Here is a 22,872-nt window from a genome sequence, read left to right as displayed (position 1 = left end):
TAATTTACAATTTATCACCCTATATTTATATACGTTGTGTATTTTATATTTCAGATTTTTGCAATACCTTATTCATATTCAAATCTATTATAAATTTATAATTATTATTAAAACCTCTTATTAAAGCTTTTAACACTTATTTAACGTAGAATTGTAAGGCTTCAACTATATTGGACTTTGATTAAGTAATGAACACTTTATTGAGTTGCCGGGTTTATATATCAGACACATTTCGAACACGACACTCATCAATACTCGTTTGATACGCATGTCTGCTGTGTCTAACCGTATTTTAGTAAAACTAAAAAAATGTTTACTAAACACATTTGGACACACCTAAATACCATCATATGTTAGTATATCCAATCTTATTCTTAACTTATATTCTGAAATAAATTTAGAAATCGTATATATTATTATTTATTAACAAAAAAAATATTTTAAATATTTTATATAATTAAAATAAGATATTATATTTTAATATCAATAAAATATCTAAATATTATCACGATTTATTTAAAACATACTTTATATTTTATATATATATGTGTGTTCCATATCTTATAAAATTTTAAAATTAGTGTGTTGACATATCCCATGTCGTATGTATTCAATGTTTATGTCCGTGCATCATAGCTAATAGGTAATATTTTTTTGATGGAACTAACAATATAAATGAAACTAATTACATAACTTGATTGCACTTTTCTGAGAAGTAAGGTTGAGAAAGTTAAATAAAGAGTAAACAGTCAATCAAAAATAAATACATAACTAAATTTTTTGTTAACTAAAAACAGGTTTAGTTTTTAAATTAACCATAACAATGTAAAGCCGTAGTTTAAATTGCTTCTGAACTTGAAAATGAATGTAACTATATCCTTGAGTCTAATTTTCTCATCACTTGTGGTTGGATCATTCACCAAGGCATATTACTGTTCTAGAGCCAAGATTAACTTTCCTATGTTATTCACTAGTTATTATTATCTACATAAAATCCAAATATTCTTTTCTAGAATCTAAATTGTAATTTAATTTCACGTGTACCTTTTACTTTAGTGATAGAGTTGATCAATTTGTTTCTTGAATATACGATTTGGCTTTCTCTTCTTTTTAAAATGTTGGTAACAGTCATGTCCTTAATAACTTCATCAACATGTCGAAAAATGATGCTCAATAATTGATCATGCATAATTTGTACTATATACTTATCAAAAAATTCAGTTACTTGTTAAGTTAATCAATGAAAAAAGAATAAAAAGCTTAGAAATTTAGAATAAACACAATTTACTTTATATTAGAGCGTAAGGCATTGTCTTTTAGACAATTATATTTTGGCTGTCAAAGACTTTTTAAAAATAATAATATACACATAACGACAAAAAAAGAGATATTGGTTAAAACTTAAAAGTGTAAAACATATAAATACTAATATAATAATATGATAATCAACACATAAAATACTCATAACAACTAAGTAGTTAATGCTTATGATATAGTTAATAAAGGAAAAATAAAGAAGCAAGATACGGTTATGATAGTATATTGGCATAACATTTAACCATATAGATTAGTCAAATTGAAAATGCTTAACATAATCTATATTTTATAGCGTCCTAAAAACACATCAAAATACAGTGTCGGTCAGTCACCGAATTAAAATGCAGTATTCTAAATATTAAAAAAATAGAGGTAAACATTAAATCAGTATTCTAAAAATTTTGGCACTGACAAAATAGTACCTGACTTTTGTTATTGACAAAATGGTCGCTAAAAGATTTTAATATTTGACAAGCGTATCCCCGAACTCGTCGGAGCAAATCTCTGACAAGCACAATACTGATATGGCCACCATATTTTGGTGACCTGATAAACTACTTCCAATTCTAATCCCTCCCTCCCCAACGCAGACTCCCCCTCCATCTCCCTCCCCATGCAACCATCCCCCTACCCAATGCAACCTCCTCCCCTTCCCTCCCCATCGCAACCCCCATTTTCTCTCCCTCCCCAACACACTTCCCCCTTCCCTTTCCCTCCCCTAAAACAACGGTTAACCAGAGGAATAGAAATCCATAATGGCCGCAAATATCTCAGGCTTCAACAACTCTCAAGAAAAATCATCAGATTTCATCACAGTAACAAAATCAGACCCGAAAAAAACCCTAGTAATCCCTGCAATCCAATCGCAAACGCGCATTCACCAAAATGTCAGCTACAAAATCAAATTGAACTAGAGGACAAACATGAATACCATCAATTCCAAAGATTGATTTAGCGAGAGGCGAATTCATAGCCGCGCGTTTGGGAAGTCGGCGCTTCCAACTTCCATGACAGGCTTCCCAGCATAGAACATCAGAGACGAAAGATACGGTATAGGTTGCATTTGGATGAACATGTTCCGTCTTTGTCCTGTTATGATGCACAGTTTGAGTTCAAACAAACAGAGAAGGGGGAAGAAGAAGAAGAAGAAGAAGAAGAAGAAGAAGACCTCTGAATCTCAAGAAGGGGGAAGATTTGAGTGACGGTAGTAGAGAGGCGGGGGAATAAAAGGCATTGTGGTAGTGGCAGTGAAACGATGCTGTTGTGTGAACGGGGTGGATGATGGAAACGACACTGTTCTCCGCTTGCGATGGAGAAGGAAAGGAAGGGAGAGTGTACGTTGGGGAGCTGCGGTGGGGAAGGAGAGGAAAAGGAGGTTGCGATGGGGAGAGAGGGGGAAGGGGTTGCGTTGGGTAGGGAGAGGGCTACGATGGGGAGGGAGATGGAGGGGGAGTCTGAGTTGGGAGGGAGGGATTAGGTTTGGGGGGTGGTTTGCCAGGTCACCAAAATACGGTGGTCATGTTAGCGTTGTGCTTGCCAGAAATTTGAGTAACAGCAAACTCGGGGGATTAGTGTGATTTTCGCTGGTGGTCCCTTTTCCATATAGATTAAGATATTTGTAGTAGGATTTGGATCGGTTTTGAGTAAAAAATTTATTCGATTTGAACATTAATTTTACTTGCGGTGTGATTTGGATTGGATGATTTTTTATAAAAAAAATTCGATCCAATCTTATTCAATTTCAAGCGGTATGGATTGGATTGGATTTGCGATTTTTTAAATTATATATATATATATAACAAGTCTTAACATTAAATTTTAAATAATAAACAATAATTTTAACAATATCTTAAAAAACCAACGATAACATAACAATAGAAATAAAATTATAAGTTAGTTAAAATATATAAATTATATTTTGAATATAAAATATTTATTAAATAATAACAATACACGAATAATATAAAGATGTATAACAAATTGAATATGTTATAAGTAAAATTATAAATATGATAATAAAAAAATAACATTATAGCATTGCGGTTTGAATTGGATTGGATTGGATATGAGAAATAGATCCAAAATCTTATCCGATCAAGCGGTTTGCATAAAATAGAATCCAAACGGTTTAATTTAAATCGGTTTGAATTTGAACCTCGCAAGATTAAGAAACCTCGTAAACCGGCCAATGAGAAACCAAAGAGACACAACATTGCAAACTTTTGGTTTCTTTCTATGTGAAGAAGCAGTAAGGGCCAGTTTGGCTAAACTTCTTAAATAAGTTCTTTTGAAAAAGGAGCTTAAAATATAAGGACTTTTATTAATAATAATTTTTAAATAAGTTATTTTGTGTTTGGAAAGTTATTATAGAAATCATTGTTTTAAAGTTGTGCATTAAATAGGAGTGATAAAATAGCTTTTGAAAATAGGAGAAGTCACATTGTTTAACTTCTTCAAAAGCTCTTAAATAACTTTTTGAAAAATTAAAAATTTATCTAAAAAATTATACCAAACACTATTAATGTAACTTTTTATAAGTCAAAAACTACAAAAAAGATAGCTTTTTGGAGTTTCCAAACGGACCTAAGTTTAATTCAGTTCTATAGCGGTCAATCATGTGTGCTTGTCTGCTGGCTTTTCCTCTTCCTTCTGCACTTTATCATATTGATGGACAATTATGATGCGGCTATGTTGTCGTTTCAATCCAGGGAGACCATGTTGTTCAACTTTTTCTGTGATGTAAGCAACATTGGAATTGTATTACGGGAAGAACTAATTAGCGAATTTTTGCGCTTGAAGCAATTGAGACTCTATAGCAAGAATGCTTGTCAAGCCTTTTAGTGATTGGCTCATTTTCTCTCATAAACCTAGGGAACCAAACATTTCTGAGCTCTCTCTTATCAAGGACAAGTATCTTTTGCGCTATAATGATTATCAGCTTGCGAAAGATCATTTTCACACTCTTGCGAAGGATAACGAATTCAAGAATCTCTGCTTCTCTCTCTACGATTGGTACAAAAGTGGTAAACAAAGCTCGTACAAGTTTTTAATAAGATGTATGACAGATCTAAAACCTTTGTGGCTTCATCAGAGCGTTGCTAAGACTGAATGTGGTGTTTTGAAGGGCCACGCTAATGCTATTGAAGAAGGATTGGTGGTGGTTGACGGTGATGGAGTGATCCTATGCCTGATGTCTCTAGCTATATCCTCTCTCAGGTCATCCTCTTCTTGGAGAGGAAACGCCATTTCCAGGAGGCCGTCGACACAGGTGCCACCACTGCGAGGGCTGGTCCGCCGCCTTTTTCAACCGGAACAGCCACATTCTATTCAATTTGCAACAGGTCAGATTTTGCATTCTGTTAAATGTCGTTAATTAATGGTAGAAATAATTAGTAAGGGTTACAGTTTTAGCTGTAATTAGTTAGTTGGTTAGAATTTCGTTTTCAATTAGACTTATTGTAGGAACCTGTGGAAGCATGTAGTGTAGGCTATAGCTATAAGCTTATTCCTTCAATGAGAAATCATTTCCCCTATTAACTCTTAAATCTTGATACATTTGATTTCCCTTTTTCATTATTATTTTGGATCCTCTAGGATACGCAAGATCTTCAGATCCCAAACTTGCTGGAATCAATAAGAGAGGTGCAAAAGCGTAAGGATGGTGGCCACCTCAATGACAATTTGTCGAGTGAAATATTTCACTATTTCTGTGGTATGGCTAGCAAAAACAAACGTGGCAGAGCCATTCTGGAGGAATTGAATAACATCAAGTTATTTAAAGGCTTGGATAAGGTTTCTTGTTAAAACTTTGGAATATGATTCATTCAGATTGGGGATTTGGATAGGGACCATCATAATAAATTCAAGACTCTCATGAAGTCCCCTGACTTCAGTCAAGTCTACCTTTCTCTATATTGGGGCGACGAACGTCTACAGTTTGCTTATGTCTCCCTAAGAAGCCGAGACGAAAAGGTCTTGAAGATAGATAAGAGTGTTGTCGTTGATGAATATGTGTTTTTAAGACGTTGTGTTAGGTGTAGTGGTTAGTGGACTGAGATCCCTGTGAACATTGATAGCTCTATACTCTCATTGATCATTTACTTCTGTTATAAGGTATGGGATTTCCATAAGATATATGGTTCCCGCTGGATCAAGGAGGGACTTGTAGTTGTGGATCATTTCAGAGGTTGGATCACAGAATTCCTCAAGAATAACATAGACATGCTCTCCGAATTGTACGAGGTTGGTTTCTTTGTTCTTGTCATGTTCCGTCTATTTCTTGTTCTTCATATTATATGCAACATAGCACGAATTTTATTTGGTATGCTTTTGGATGACCCATGATTCTAGTGATTGTTTTATGATATGTCACTTAATTAGTTAATCTGAATCCACCTAGGTTTTGAACTCGATTTATGGAAAGTTCTGAATTTTATCCATTGTAGCGTGTGTATCGTGATGTATGTGGTTCTCATTGTTAGATTGACCATCTGCTTCATTCTTGTCTTCGAGAGGAGCAAATTTCCTTTGCTAGTTAGTGTACATGCTCCAAAAGTTTTCTACTCTTTTGATATCCTCCATGTTAATTTGCAAATCAACTCAATGCTGTGACTGTGGTTGTTTAGGCTGCTGACTTTCTTGAAACCCCAAGCCTGTTGCTACTTATATTACAACTGAGGAGGTGACAGATCTGGTGATGAGGTTCCTTGACAAGGCATCGGTGTTGATTGGGAAACTATCATTTTTACGAATGCTTTCATCCCTTTTCATTAAATTCATAAAGTAAGGTTGGCCATTAAATAGGAAATTCGTTTGCTGTTGTTAATCAAAGGACTACTTGATTTGCTCGTTCACCATTTTTATGTTTACTTTCTTGGTGAACTTCAGTTTGTTTTCTATTTAAAGGTTTGTAGCAGCAATTGATGATGAATTCATTCATTGGGATATTGCTCTATCGATCCCATCTAGTGGAATTTAGATCCTCTAAATTTTGGATTTTCACTTGAGAGAGTAAAGTGTGATCTCTCACCATTGAATGGTTTCTTTCTCATATTTCTTTTGGTTCTACCTATGAAATAAATAGCGAGAGATCACATTTTACCGTCTAAAGTAAAATCCAAAATTTAGAAGATCCAAATCCCACCTAATGGGATAAGATTTTATTGTTGTTGTATGGAGCTATTGGTTATTTCTTTTCTGATTATAATGTTCTCTTTCAAAAATGAAATGCTGTTGCTCACCTGGTTTGAACTTGATAGGTGTCCACTCCCTCTAAAGATGTAAATGGTAGGTGCTTTCCTTTCCATAATCATTCAAAGTGTCATCAATGTTTGTGAGATGTATGGTGATCGTATTTAGCAAAGGTGAATGCTAAAACATAGGAGATCAATACGTTTAGTATTAAAAAGAAAGGGAATTAGCTAGTATTTGTTAAAGAATAAATTACCATATGTACCCATAAAAGATACAGACGCTGACAAATGCACTTATGTAGAAAAGAAACGACACTTGTAACCACGGAAGATGCCTTATGTATAACAAAAGTATCCAAACTCTAAAAAATTATTCAAAAATCACAAATTGTCCTTCTCTCCACCACTGCTACCATCATCCCCAAATTATTCATGGTGTGCTGTTGTACCTTACCCTCCCCCACCACCACTGCCACCGTTACCACCACCACCACCACCATGGCCAAATATGAAGAAAGTTATCATGTTTCCTAAGGTCTTGCTTGGAACAGGAGGATCCATCCTCTTGTGGAGATTCACCGCAACTGTGCTTAACAACGAGGAGTTAGGACATAACCCTAGTGCAAAAGCCGTACACTTGCAAATTAGTGCTGCCACTGCTTCAAATCTTGTCTGATGAATTGGTGCAATCGTGGCTTTGAGGGCTTCGATTTTGGAAGCTTCGAACACGAACCTCTTGTAGACCAATTTCGGGAGACCAAAGTAGGGTTTCTCTTGGTAAACCGATCGGTCTCCTTGAGAAAAAAACGAACATTCTAGTGTCCAGTAAGGACGGAGAGGGTAATGGGTGGTTCTGATCTTGGTGGTGGTTGGTGATGGCATCCCAGTCATTGACGAAGTTGATGAGAGTGAAAATGTCGCCAAGCTTGTGAGAGGCGCAGAGTGTAATTTCAATTCCTTCGCAATGGAAGCAGTTGATTTGAATGGCCATGATGGGAGCATGCTCTGAATTGTTCATATTGGTTCTGGCCAAATTGTGTGAAAATAGAGGAAACAGATTAACTTGGATTAGGTTGTTAAGAAAGTGCTTGTTGCTGCCCACCATTGCTACTGTTGTTTTGTCTCTCTCGTTCTTCATCATCTTCTTCTCCTTCTTTCGCTGCACTACACTCCTCTACTACTGTTAGGAATTCAAGGTTTCTATTGTTGTCTTTTCAAAGGAGTACCCCACCTCCACTTAGTGTTTGGAGGAAATGACGGCTAGTGTTGATGCAAAATTGAGAACTATGAGAGTTGTGAATATAATTTCATACACGCTTGTTTGAATATGAACTTTGAGAATTTTTGAACCAGCATTTGATTTTCTTCCAAGTTTTATGATTACTTTTGGTTAAGTTGTGCACCTAACTATCTTTCTAAAATACTTGAGGAAGTATTTTAGCTCTTAGCCAAATCTGTGTTCATTTTGTTTTCAAACTCTACATAATCTACTTCAACATAAAATTGTATTAAAGTAAAGCCACGTTTATGCTTTTGTTACTCTCTCGAAGGATGTTGTTGCTTAACTTTTCTTTTAGACCGTGAAGTGATTTTTTCGCAAGTTTTCGATTCTTTTATGAACAATGTATTCGGAAGTATTTTTAATCATGCTCTTGAGTTCTGTGAGCTTTGTCTTGGGTTTGAGATATTCCTTTTTGTAACAAGCGAAGCGTTAGTCTTTTTAGAATGCAGTTCGTGAACGTAAAAAGGTGGAGCGGTAAGTGTACAACGTTATGAGGAGTTGTGGGGGTTTTATTCCTTGTGAAAGAGTTTGCGGGGGTTAGACTTGTGACCAGGTATGGAGTTGTAAAGTGACTGATGAAGTTGGGAAGTTGAAGCTCTGAAGTGGGTACGCGATCTGTGAGCGAACGTTATGTCCGCTGTTTAAATACCAGCATGCTTTGTAGCCTTTTACCACATTAACTACCGCTTTGCTTTGTGAATGCCTATCTTGATTTGCACCCTATTTTGTTCCTTCAAATTTTTGTAGAGACTTGAAACTATATAACCTTTTTGCATCGAGCCTATCTTGTATCTTCTGCCTTACACCATACTTTACAAATATATTTAATTCTTATGGTAGTTCCGTATTTGAATACTTATATATATATTGCCAAGGTTCATTACTCTTCTAAAAAGTATTTAAGAGTAAAGTACTAAGACTATGTATTATCTTATGTATTACTTTAATTTTTGAGGATGAAAATTTTTATAAGTGGAGTAGGATGTCAGACCCCGAATTTTCAGAAACTAAATATTGTTATTTAATGATTTATTTTATTTACTCGAGAATATAATTTCCAGGAATTTATATATTAATTGAGTATTTTCTTATTATTGATTTAAAACTTTAGTGATTGAAAAATAATGAGAGTTTTATCTGCTTTAGTTTGAATAATTAGATTTTGAATTTTATTTTATGATTTAAAGGAAATTAATTTAATTATCTCCAGTTATTGAGTTAGAGTATCTATTTGAAAATAAATTTGTAAATTAATGATTAAATAGTATTTTTATAGATATTATTGTTGGATTAAAAATTTGGTTTTCAATTACCCTATTACCCTAATTTTACTAAAATTACTATATTACCCCTAACCCTTATTTTGCTATACCCATCCCCCTTCCAATCTAACATTCCTCCACGCTGCGCAGCCCCAACCCCCCATCTTCACTATCTTCGCTACGCAGCCCTAGCCTCTTCTTCACCCTCTTCCCTGTGCAGCACACACCCACGGATTGTGGAAGGAAAGCTTGGCACCGTCGAACAGAGAAGGAAGGGAGAGGGAAGAGTTGCTCGCACCGTCACCACGCTGCTGCTGCGACCTAACCGCGTTGCCGCTGACCCGTGAAGCTACCGCCAGAACCGCGCGAGGAGCGTCATCGTCCTGTGGAGCCGTGTCGTCGCCATTCAGCCCACTGTCGGAGCAGAGACGTGCGAGGGAGGAAGACACCGCCAGGAGCTTCGCGCTGCTGCCACTGTCTGTGCCGTCTTCGTCATCGCCGACCCCTTTCGCCGCCGTCGTCATTGACGAGCCCAGCCGCTGCCATCACATCTCCATTGCCCTTGAGGATGGTCAGCCGCCAATCTGGTCTGAGGGAGAGGGAATGCCTCTGCTGCCAGCTTTGGGGTGTCATTCAAGCCGCTGCCCAGCCACCGTCAAGCATAGTCTGCCGTCAGAAAAGGGTTCAAGCCTCTGCTAATGGAGCTAGCCGGGACTATTCCAAGGTTTTGCCGCTCATTCCGATCCTGCTCTATTTTGGTTAATGCCGTTGTCATTATTCTGGCTACTTCTGCCGTCGCCGGAAAAACACTGCCGTCGAAAACAGCCGCGGAGTCCTCTGTGTTAGTAAGCTCTAACCTTGCTTCAGCTTCTTTATCTGTTAAGTTTTCCATTACCATGAGAGTTGTTGCTAAGGCTGGTTGTGCTAGGAGTTTATCGCGTGTTGTCGTCGTTCTGGTCACCGGCTGTGGCGTTGGTGTTGTCGGAACCGCCACTGGTGCTGCCGTTACTTGGTTCCCTCGAGTATGGTAAGCATTTTTGTTTTGAAGAGTCCTTTAATCGCTGCTCTGTTATCATACGCTGAAGTTTTACGGCGTTAATTGCTATAAGATTGAGTTTTGGTTGTTGTATGTCGCGATTAGAGTTGCTATGGTTACTGCGAAAGTGGCTTGGAGCTGAGGTTGCGGTTGTCGGTGATTTCGGGTTGAGATAGAAGGTTCCTGTGACGCGTTTGGGTTATGGTTTTGCGTATTGAGGTAGGGGCTTTTCTAAAGAGCTATTTTATATTTGGAATTGTTATAAATGGATACTGGTGTGAGAATTATATACTTTTAGTGATTGTACCAGGCTTATGTATTGTTTGGGTACTTGATGAGCGGATAATTTATACGCTTTTTGGCATTGTTTTTAGTATGTTTTTAGTAGAATCTAGTTACTTTTAGGGATGCTTTCATTAGTTTTTATGTTAAATTCACATTTCTAGACTTTACTATGAGTTTGTGTGTTTTTCTGTGATTTCAGGTATTTTCTGGCTGAAATTAAGGGACTTGAGCAAAAATCAGATTCAGAGGTTGAAGAAGGACTGCTGATGCTGTTGGATTCTGACCTCCTTGCACTCAAAGTGGATTTTCTGGAGCTACAGAACTCAAAATGGCGCGCTTCCAATTGCGTTGGAAAGTGGACATCCAGGGCTTTCCAGCAATATATAATAGTCTATACTTTGGCCGAGTTTAGATGACGTAAAATGGCGTTGAACGCCAGTTCTACGCTGCTGTCTGGAGTTAAACGCCAGAAATACGTCACAAACCAGAGTTGAACGCCAGAAATACGTTACAACCTGGCGTTCAACTCCAGAAAGAGCCTCTGCACGTGTAACATTCAAGCTCATCCCAAGCACACACCAAGTGGGCTCCGGAAGTGGATTTATGCATCAATTACTTACTTCTGTAAACCCTAGTAGCTAGTTTAGTATAAATAGGACCTTTTACTATTGTATTAGACATCTTATGATCTTTTGAACCATCTTTTGATCATAGTGATCACGTTTTGGGGGCTAGCCATTCGACCATGCCTGGACCTTTCACTTATGTATTTTTAACGGTAGAGTTTCTACACTCCATAGATTAAGGTGTGGAGCTCTGCTGTTCCTCAAAGATTAATGCAAAGTACTACTGTTTTTCTATTCAACTCAACTTATTCCGCTTCTAAGATATTCATTCGCACTTCAACATGAATGTGATGAACGTGACAATCATCATCATTCCCTATGAACGCATGCCTGACAACCACTTCCATTTTACCTTCGATTGAATGATTATCTCTTGGATCTCTTAATCAGAATCTTCGTGGTATAAGCTAGATTGATAGCGGCCTTCATGAGAATCCGGAAAGTCTAAACCTTATCTGTGGTATTTCGAGTAGGATTCTGGGATTGAATGACTGTGACGAACTTCAAACTCGCGAGTGCTGGGCGTAGTGACAGACGCAAAAGGAGGGTGAATCCTATTCCAGTATGATCGAGAACCTCAGATGATTAGCCGTGCTGTGACAGAGCATTTGGACCATTTTCACAAGAGGATGGGATGCAGCCATTGACAACGGTGATGCCTCCAGACGATTAGCCATGTAGTGACAGCGCATCGGACCATTTTCCAGAGAGGATCAAAAGTAGCCATTGCCAATGGTGATGTCCTTGCATAAAGCCAGCCATAGAAAGGAGTAAGACTGATTGGATGAAGACAGCAGAAAAGCAGAGGTTCAGAGGAACGAAGGCATCTCTATACGTTTATCTGAAATTCTCACCAATGATATACATAAGTATTTCTATCCCTATTTTATTATGTATTTTCGAAAACTCCATAACTATTTTATATCCGCCTGACTGAGATTTACAAGGTGACCATAGCTTGCTTCAAACCGACAATCTCCATGGGATCGACCCTTACTCACGTAAGGTTTATTACTTGGACGACCCAGTGCACTTGCTGGTTAATTGTATCGAAGTTGTGAATGAAAAACAATTTATTAAGACGTGCGTACAGAGTTTTTGGCGCCGTTGCCTGAGATCACAATTTCGTGCACCAGTACTTTGGATGAATATGATTATATGTTTTGATTAGATTATTGTTTGGTTTTGATAAATCAATTGTTGCTGAACTGTTTCTTTAAAGTTTTGGAATTGAGTTTAATCGGTTGATAATGATTTGATTTTTGAAACGGTTTTCTTGAGATATGAAAATGACATAACTGTTGGATTTAGCTTGCTTTTGAACTGGTTTTGGATTTTGGACCGTTGAAAAGGATTGTGGATTTGTTTGGTTGGGACCCGAAAAGGGTGGCAGAGTCCAAGATTTAAGGGAGGTGCTGCCGAAATTTCTAAAGAATCTGAGTCTTTGTTTGAAATGTTATTTGAAGAATTATGGATTTAAGGCCTTTACTATCTTACTTGGGGAATTGTTAATTTGAGACTTTTATTATCTTTACCTGAAGTAATTGCGGAAGTGCTGAAATTATGTTTCGAAAAGAATTATTGAAAAGAGAATTATGACTTAGCCTTGTTTCCTACAGAAAAATATTATGTTTTTGGGTGCAAGTCATTAGAAAGAGGTTTATGCTGAGGGCTGTTTTAAAGATAAAAAGAGTTTATGTTCTTCTTTAATTTGATTAAAAGGTTTTACTCGAAGGAGTTTCAATGACTTTGAAACAACTTGAAAGTTTATTGATAAGTCTAATTTTTACAATGTTTTAGGAAAAAGTTTAAAGCACTCTTTGAATTCTTAGTTTTCAAGACTAAACAATCTTTGAGCAGTTTGAAACACTTTAGATTTAATCATGGAAATGGAATTGGTTTTGGTTAAGTAAAAGAAATGGTCTTAAAAATGTGTTCAGAGTAATTGACTACATGACTCGGTTTGACTTAGATTCTACTTCTATTATTCAAATAAGGAATCCAAAGTTTTAAAGATTTTAAACGAATTTGATGAAATGAATTATGTTATTCTCCCCTAAAGACTTGAGACTCTGTCGAGGAACTTTTGTTATAAAATCCCATTGTTGGATGGATGATTTTGAATATTTTGAAAGAGATCTTTAATTTGTCATGGTTTTGGAAGTTTTGGAAAGAGGATGCCGAGGGTGGCTTTGTTTTAAAAAGGGAACCTACTTTGAGTAAAGGTGGCTTATGAGTCTGAGATGATTTGAGGAATGTGAACTTTAAAGTCAAGGCTGAAAAGAATTGATTTTTGATTTCAAAGTGAAGTGAATTGAGAAAAAGTGATTTATGGCTTGAATAATGATTTTATGGATTTGATGATGTTGGATGGTGGAAGTGCTATTTTGTTATGAGCTGGAATGGCTGTGTATGATAATGAATTATGGCTGATTGTGGAATATGTTATGAGCCGGATGGCTGACTATGAATCATGAATTTAAGTCGGATGGCTGAGATGAATGTTGATTTATGGCTGAGAATAAATGCATACATGCTGAGTTACTGATATTGTGATTGTTGCACTTCCAATTATCTGAGATACGAGTTTCCCTGGGTAGAAGCAGTGGCTAGCCACCACGTGATCCAGGTTGAGACTCGATACTCTGCTGACCCTATGTCGTAAGTGTGGCCAGACACTGTGAAAGTTCTAGATGAGCTCGCCCCCGTGAATATACACCAGTGAGGGTGTTGGATGTGAATTATGATTATGATTGTGAGCAACTCGAGTTGGGGATGCACGACAGAGGGATAGTCCAATGGTTAGCTACCAGGACTTGTCGGGTTGGCTTTATAACCGACAGATGATATCATCAGCCACTAGGACAGGCATTCATCATATGCATCTATGTGATATTGTGTGGGTGTGCATATTGTACTTGGTTTGCCTTTGTGATTACTTGTGATTAACTGCTAATTGTTCTACTTGCAGTAACTGTTTGTTTGTGCTTGAACTTTCCTATTTGTGTTTGCGACTGAGACTCTGTTGGACTATGGTGATTGGTTGTTGTTTGGGTTGTTTGGGCCTAGAGGCGTGGTTGATCATGAGGTGGGCCAAAAGCCATGTCTGGTTGATGTTTCTGGTTTGGAAAAGTATGAAGAACTATTCTGGTTCAGCATAGATAAACCTTTTGAAAGGCTTTTGAATTTTTAAGAAATGAACCGTTTCCTCTTTCAGAAAAGATTTCAGATACTTTTTATAGTAGACCTTTGTTTTTTGAAAAAATACATAAAGCGGTTATTAATCACTGTAACGATTTTATCTTGCGTATCCTATTATAGTAATTCTGCAACCTATAGTGAGAACCCTTTCGTGGATGATGTTCTCACTCCCCTACAGGTCTTTTCTTTTTCAGGTTACAGACGATGAAGTTCGAAAGAGCTTAATTCTTTTCTGTTAGACGATATTTCTGTATTGTTTTAGTATTTATATTTCCCTCACCTTTAGCTTTGCAAGTTTTGTAAGAGGGATAGGATTTTGATATGAGATATTTGTAAATTAATATGTATGTATACGTATATGTATATATATATATATATATATATATATATATATATATATATATATATATATATATATGAAATTTTTGTGAGTATTGTAATTTATATTGTAAGTATGAATGTATGTTTATTAAAGATTCTGTTAAAGTTTTAAACAGGCTCATATTTTAGTATTTAAATATTACAAGAATCGTCGTAATACCCGAGCTATTAGAGTGTCGTGGCCGGAAGCGTGACATTTTGATAGTTAGAGTGTTACATCATGGTATCAGAGCGGTCTTTTCTATAGAGCCTGATGAATGGACCGACTATGCTTCAATTGCATACTCTGAGCGTTTGTCATGTAATAGGTCTTGTTCAGATAACAAGAATTAGAGATTTATGCACAAGACGGTCTATTGATTAATGCCATTAGCTTTGCATTGCATAATTCCTGATATTAAGTTTGGCCGGCTTAATACTAGTGAATTATGTATGTGAAAGTACTAATGGATTATCATAGATGATATACGAGTTTTTGGGTAAAGTGAATCGCGGGTTTTGGGAACTTTAGAAACTATTTCTCGAGGTTATTCAGTTATGTGTCTTGAATTCTGTTCAAGTCACTTGTTCTTTCATAGCCTAACTTGAAGTTCTTATTTGCTAATCCTTTTGAAAAGTAGTTTGATTTTTTCAACCCTATTCCTCTATTCATATGCATCCTTGTTTGATCCTAATTGCATATGCCTGTTTGAAATCCTTAATGTATCTGTCTTTCTCTGTTTAAACCCTTCTTCTGGATTCATGTATTTTTCTATATGATTTTGATCTTATTTTGATGCCGCATGCTTTTTTTAAGTTCTTATTCCGGGTCTCTTTTTGAAGAAATTATGATTCATAATTTTCTCTTATTCGGCTATATTTATAATCAATTTTTGAATTTTTATAAAGTCACTTTTGGTTCAATATACACTCATCTACATAAAACTTTGAAAATTTCTTATGCAATTTAAAAAACTATTTATTTCTAGTACCTCACCTGATCTTCTACTCGTTTAAAGAATTATACTTACTCTAAATACAATTTGATTTTTCAAATAACCTTACTACAGTTCCTATGCATATCTTTATTTGATTATGTGCTTAGGTATTTTTCAAAATTTTAGAAAGAAAGGATTTTCGTCTTTATTCCGGTTGATCTTCGTTTGACAATTTTCGCCTAATTCATTTTTAATCGAATTTAATTTAGCATGATACATTTGCTTATGCAATTGTTGTTCTTTTGAAAATATTGGGCTCATATCTTTCCTTTCTAGCATGGACTAATTCCTTAAGTCTTTGTTTCTATGGATGTCATACTTGACTTTGTTTTTAACTAATTTTTTACATCTTGTGAACATTACCATTGATCTTGGTATCCCCTCTCTTGTGAATATCCTTCTTATGTGAGTCAGCTTGATTCATTTTAAATTAGTGCATCGTTTATCCTCTCATTGTCTCTATCAGAGTTCTTAGTCAAAGATTTATTCTTGAGAAATTACTAGCGATTGAGTTGTCTTTTCCTATGACTTTTGGTATTCTTTTGGAACAGTTGAAAGTTTGTTTGATGTCTCATGCCTAGTGGACCTTGTTTGAACTCCCTTGATTTAAGATCCTTTCTTGTATGGCTTGACTCCTTTTTAACTACATCCTAAACTTCTTGAATGTCCTTCTGAGATGGTGATTTCAAGTATACTTTTGGAGTCTTGTTTTGAACTTTTTAAAGAAGTTTTGAATTCTCTTTGAAGAAAATTCCAAACTAAATTTTTCTGTTGCTTGATTGTAATTGAAACCATCCTTCAATTTTTGACAAAGTTGTTTTGAAGTTGGCATGCACCATTTTAAATGAAGTTTTAGAAAGTTTCCATATTTATCGGAAGTCTGTCTGTTTGCAACGCACCACTTATGTCCTTTACTAACTTATAAACAAATTTTTACCTCGAATTTTCTTTTCTAAATAGAGTTTAATTTCTTCTTCCGTCTTTTCAATAATTTCATACACGCTTGTTTGAATATGAACTTTGAGAATTTTTGAACTAGCATTTGATTTTCTTCCCAGTTTTATGATTACTTTTGGTTAAGTTGTGCACCTAACTATCTTTCTAAAATACTTGAGGAAGTATTTTAGCTCTTGGCCAAACCTGTGTTCATTTGTTTTAAAACTCTACGTAATCTACTTCAACATAAAATTGTATTAAAGTAAAGCCACGTTTATGCTTTTGTTACTCTCTCGAAGGATGTTGTTGCTTAACTTTTCTTTTAGACCGTGAAGTGATTTTTCCGCAAGTTTTCAATTCTTTTATGAACAATGTATTCGGAAGTATTTTTAATTGTGCTCTTGAGTTCTGTGAGCTTTGTCTTGGGTTTGAGATATTCCTTTTTGTAAACCCTATACTTCTTGGCTCAACTTGATTTTTGTTCAAACTACTACACTACCTTCTCTTTTATCGTTCTTATCATACTTCTTTGATTCGGGGTTATTTTGAGATTTTTAAAGTGTATTTTCTTCCCAGCACTCTTCATTTCTTGTACACCCTTGATTGCTTGTGATCCAACAATCCTTTCAAGTTCTTGCGAGTTTAGTCCTTATCGCTTGTCCTTCTCTAAGGTTTAGTACTCTTCTGAATACACTCGAGGATTGCCTTAGAGTCACGCATGACCGTTAGGCGTAACAAGTGAAGCGGTAGTCTCTTTAGAATGCAGTTCGTGAACTTGAAAAGGTGGAGTGGTAAGTATACAACGTTATGAGGAGTTGTGGGGGTTTTATTCCTTGTGAAAGAGTTTGCGGTGTTACACTTGTGACCAGGTATGGAGTTGTAAAGTGACTGATGAAATTGGGAAGTTGAAGCTCTGAAGCGGGTACGAGATCTGTGAGCGAACGTTATGTCCGCTGTTTAAATACCAGCATGCTTTGTAGCCTTTTACCACATTAACTACCACTTTGCTTTGTGAATGCCTATCTTGATTTGCACCCTATTTTGTCCCTTCAAATTTTTGTAGAGACTTGAAACTATATAACCTTTTTGCATCGAGCCTATCTTGTATCTTCTGACTTACACCATACTTTACAAATATCTTTAATTCTTATGGTAGTTCGGTATTTGAATACTTATATATATATATATATATATATATATATATACACCAAGGTTCATTACTCTTCTAAAAAGTATTTAAGAGTAAAGTACTAAGACTATGTATTATCTTATGTATTACTTTAATTTTAAGGACGAAAATTTTTATAAGTGTGGTAGGATGTAAGACCCCGAATTTTCAAAAACTAAATATTGTTATTTAATGATTTATTTTATTTACTCGAGAATATAATTTTCAGAAATTTATATATTAATTGAGTATTTCTTATTATTGATTTAAAACTTTAGTGATTGAAAAATAATGAGAGTTTTATCCGCTTTAGTTTGAATAATTAGATTTTAAATTTTATTTTATGATTTAAAGGAAATTAATTTAATTATCTCCAGTTATTGAGTTAGAGTATCTATTTGAAAATAAATTTGTAAATTAATGATTAAATGGTATTTTTATAGATATAATTTGTTGGATTAAAAATTTGGTTTTCCATATTACCCTAATTTTGCCATACCCATCCCCCTTTGAATCTTCCAACACGCTGCGCAGCCCCAACCCCCCCCCCTCTTCACTATCTTCACTGTGCAGCCCTAGCCTCTTCTTCACCCTCTTTCCTGCGCAGCACACACCCACGGATATTGGAAGGAAAGCTTGGCACCGTCGAACAGAGACGGAAGGGAGAGGGAAGAGTTGCTCGCGCCGTCACCACGCTGCTGCTGCGACCTAACCGCATCGCCGCTGACCCGTGAAGTTGCTGCCAAAACCATGCGAGGAGCGTTGGCATCCTGTGGAGTCATGTCGTCGCCGTTTAGCCCACTTCCGGAGCAGAGACGCGCAAGGGAGGAAGATGCCGCCAGGAGCTTCACGCCGCTGCCGCTGTCTGTGCCGTCTTTGTCGTCGCCAACCCCTTTTGTAGCCGCCGTCGTTAACGAGCCCAGCCGCTGCCGTCACATCTCCATTGCCGTTGAGGATGATCAGCCGCCGATCTGGTCTGAGGGAGAGGGAACGTCTCTACTGCCAGCTTTGGGGTGTCGTTCAAGCCGCTGCATAGCCACTGTTAAGCTAAGTCCGCCGTCAGAAAAGGGTTCAAGCCGCCGCTAATGGAGCTAGCCGGGACTGTTCCAGGGTTTTGCCACTCATTCCGATCATGCTCTGTTTTGGTTAATGCCGTTGTCGTTGTTCTTGCTACTTCTGCTGTCGCCGGAAAAACACTGCCGCCGCCTCTGTCGCCGAAAACAGCCGCTGAGTCCTCTATGTTAGTAAGCTCTAACCCTGCTTCAGCTTCTTTATCTGTTAAGTTTTCCATTGCCATGAGAGTTGTTGCTAAGGCTGGTTGTGCTAGGAGTTTATCGCGTGTTGCCGTCGTTCTGGTTACCGGCTGTGGCGTTGGTGTTGCCGGAACCGCCACTGGTGCTGCCGCTTCTTGGTTTCCTCGAGTACGGTAACCGTTTTTGGTTTGAAGAGACCTTTAATCGCTGCTCTGTTATCATATGCTGAAGTTTTGTGGCGTTAATTACTATAAGAAATAGTTTTAGTTGTTGTATGTCACAATTAGAGTTGCTGTGGTTACTGCAAAAGTGGCTTGGAGCTGAGGTTGCGGTTGTCGGTGATTTCGGGTTGAGAGAGAAGGTTCCTATGACGCGTTTGGGTTATGGTTTTGCGTATTAAGGTAGGGGCATTTCTAAGGAGCTATTTTATATCTAGAATTGTTATAAATCTGGTGTGAGAATCATATACTTTTAGTGATTGTACCAGTCTTATGTATTGTTTGGCTACTTTGGATGAATACGATTATATGTTTTGACTAGATTATTGTTTGGTTTTGATTAATAAATTGTTGCTGAACTGTTTCTTTTAAGTTTTGGAAATAAGTTTAATCGGTTGATAATGATTTAATTTTTGAAACGGTTTTCTTGAGATATGAAAATGAGATAACTATTGGATTTAGCTTGCTTTTAAACTGGTTTTGGATTTTGGACCGTTGAAAAAGATTGTGGATTGATTTGGTTGGGACCCGAAAAGGGTGGCAGAGTCCAAGTTTTAGGGGAGATGCTGCCGAAATTTCTAGAGAATCCGAGTCTTTGTTTGAAATGTTATTTGAAGAATTATGGATTTAAGGCCTTTACTATATTACTTGGGGAATTGTTAATTTGAGACTTTTATTATCTTTACCTGAAGTAATTGCGGAAGTGCTGAAATTATGTTTTAAAAAGAATTATTGAAAAGAGAATTATGACTTAGCCTTGTTTCCTACAAAAAAATATTATGGTTTTGGGTGGAAGTCATTAGGAAGAGGTTTATACTTGAGGGTTGTTTTAAAGATAAAAAGGGTTTATGTTCTTCTTTAATTTGATTAAAAGGTTTTACTCGAAGGAGTTTCAATGACTTTGAAACAACTTGAAAGTTTATTGATAAGTCTAATTTTTCCAATGTTTTAGGGAAAAGTTTAAAGCACTGTTTAAATTTTGAGTTTTCAAGACTAAACAATCTTTGAGAAATTTGAAACACTTTAGATTTAATCATGGAATTGGAATTGGTTTTGGTTAAGTAAAAGAAATGGTCTTAAAAATGTGTTCAGAGTAATTGACTACATGATTCGGTTTGACTTAGATCCTATTTATATTACTCAAATCAGGAATCCAAAGTTTTAAAGATTTTAAACGAATTTGATGAAATGAATTATGTTATTCTCCCCTAAAGACTTGAGACTTTGCTGAGGAACTTTTGTTATAAAATTCCGTTGTTGGATGGATGATTTTGAATATTTCGAAAGAGATCTTTAATTTGTCATGATTTTGGAAGTTTTGGAAAGAGGATGCCGAGGGTGGCTTTGTTTTAAAAAGGGAACCTACTTTGAGTAAAGGTGGCTTATGAGTCTGAGATGATTTGAGGAATGTGAACTTTAAAGTCAAGGCTGAAAAGAATTGATTTTTGATTTCAAAGTGAAGTGAATTGAGAAAAAGTGATTTATGGCTTGAATGATGATTTTATGGATTTGATGATGTTGGATGGTGGAAGTGCTATTTTGTTATGAGCTGGAATGGCTGTGTATGATAATGAATTATGGCTGATTGTGGAATATGTTATGAGCTGGATGGCTGACTATGAATCATGAATTTAAGTCGGATGGCTGAGATGAATGTTGATTTATGGCTAAGAATAAATGCATACATGCTGAGTTACTGATATTGTGATTGTTGCACTTCCAATTATCTGAGATACGAGTTTTCCTGGGTAGAAGCAGTGGCTAGCCACCACGTGCTCCAGGTTGAGACTCGATACTCTGCTGACCCTATGTCGTAAGTGTGGCCAGACACTGTGAAAGTTCTGGATGAGCTCGCCCCCGTGAATATACACCAGTGAGGGTGTTGGATGTGAATTATGATTATGATTGTGGACAACTCGAGTTGGGGATGCACGACAGAGGGACAGTCCAATGGTTAGCTACCAGGACTTGTCGGGTTGGCTTTATAACCGACAGATGATATCATCAGCCACTAGGACAGGCATTCATCATATGCATCTATATGATATTGTGTGGGTGTGCATATTGTACTTGGTTTGCCTTTGTGATCACTTGTGATTAACTGCTAATTGTTCTACTTGCAGTAACTGTTTGTTTGTGCTTGAACTTTCCTATTTGTGTTTGCGACTGGGACTCTGTTGGACTATGGTGATTGGTTGTTGTTTGGGTTGTTTGGGCCTAGAGCCGTAGTTGATCATGAGGTGGGCCAAAAGCCATGTCTGGTTGATGTTTCTGGTTTGGAAAAGTATGAAGAACTATTCTGGTTCAGCATAGATAAACCTTTTGAAAGGCTTTTGAATTTTTAAGAAATGAACCGTTTCCTCTTTCAGAAAAGATTTCAAATACTTTTTATAGTAGACCTTTGTTTTTTGAAAAGATACATAAGGCGGTTATTAATCACTGTAACGATTTTATCTCGCGTATCCTATTATAGTAATTCTGCAACCCTATAGTGAGAACCCTTTCGAGAATGATGTTCTCACTCCCCTACAGGTCTTTTCTTTTTCAGGTTATAGACGATGAAGTTCAAAAGAGCTTAATTCTTTTCTGTTAGACGATATTTCTGTATTGTTTTAGTATTTATGTTTCTCTCGCCTTTAGCTTTGCAAGTTTTGTAAGAGGGATAGGATTTTGATATGAGATGTTTGTAAATTAATATGTATGTGTGTGTGTGTGTGTGTATATATATATATATATATATATATATGAAATTTCTGTGAGTATTGTAATTTATATTGTAAGTATGAATGTATGTTTATTAAAGATTTGGTTAAAGTTTTAAACATGCTCATATTTTAGTATTTAAATATTACAAGAGTCATCGTAATACCCGAGCTATCAAAGTGGCGCAGCCGGAAGCGTGACATTTTGATACTTAGGGTGTTACAGTGGAGGAAAGGGCAATTTGGGATTTTTAATAGTTTTTTAGAGTTTAAGTACTTCTATCATATAGAAGACATCTTTTATGGTTACAATTGTCGTTTTTTTATATAATTACATTTGTCAGCGTTTATATTTTTCATGGGTACATATAGTTATTTATTCATTTGTTAAAGTACTAAATATTTTTTACATCATTTAATGGCCATATATAATTCTTTCCAATACCAAAAAGATTTTCTACAAAGTTTATTCTTGCATTAGTAGAAAATCTTTTGATGTTAGTTTTATATATGGAAAAAATTTATAAAGTGAAGACAAATGATAAAGTAATAAAGTAAAGAATTAATTATTATTAAATTTTTTATTTTGATAATGCATAAATCTATTACTTTGATTTAAAGGTAACTATTTTTTTTTTCATGTTACTAACTTTTTTACTTTACAAGAATTTAATCTCTTTTATATACTTTTATAGATTTCTTACATAGTTGGTCAAACCATACAATAATACGCAAGAGATATATTGGGAGCAGGGACGCAGGTACATAGAAGTAAAGGGGGGCAATGCCCCACCCCAAATTTAGTTTTTATTTTAAAAGAAAAAAAAATTAGTCTAGTCCTTCCCTTTTTTTAGGAAAAATTACCATTTGTACCCATGAACTTTACGAACGCTGACAAAAATATCCATGGAAGAAGAAAAGTGACTTTGTACCCATGAAAGACTGGATCCGTCTGTCGATAGTACCTGAACGTCATTAAAACGTTAGCTCCGTTAAGTTAAAAGCCAACATGGCACGTTAACTGCTTACCTGACTT

General features: G+C 36.1%; 1 protein-coding gene across 2 annotated transcripts; it reads left to right on the top strand.

The window, feature by feature from the left end:
- The first annotated feature begins 3,912 nt into the window (after positions 1-3,912).
- Positions 3,913-6,556, top strand: LOC112786830 (uncharacterized). 2 transcript variants are annotated; one of them, XM_072229615.1, is made up of 4 exons: positions 3,937-4,340; positions 4,442-4,658; positions 4,912-5,559; positions 5,943-6,556. In XM_072229615.1, exons 1-3 carry the CDS (start codon positions 4,245-4,247, stop codon positions 4,971-4,973), a joined length of 375 nt encoding a protein of 124 aa, XP_072085716.1. In that variant the 5' UTR covers positions 3,937-4,244; the 3' UTR covers positions 4,974-5,559; positions 5,943-6,556. The 2 variants fall into 2 exon arrangements, with proteins under 2 accessions (XP_025685980.1, XP_072085716.1); XM_025830195.2 differs by having other exon boundaries at positions 3,913-4,658.
- Positions 6,557-22,872: the final 16,316 nt, after the last annotated feature.

This window comes from Arachis hypogaea, chromosome 20, assembly GCF_003086295.3.
Source record: "Arachis hypogaea cultivar Tifrunner chromosome 20, arahy.Tifrunner.gnm2.J5K5, whole genome shotgun sequence".
NCBI lineage: Eukaryota > Viridiplantae > Streptophyta > Magnoliopsida > Fabales > Fabaceae > Arachis > Arachis hypogaea.
Note: the sequence above shows the minus strand (reverse complement) of the source record. Positions and strands in the feature narration are given on the sequence as shown.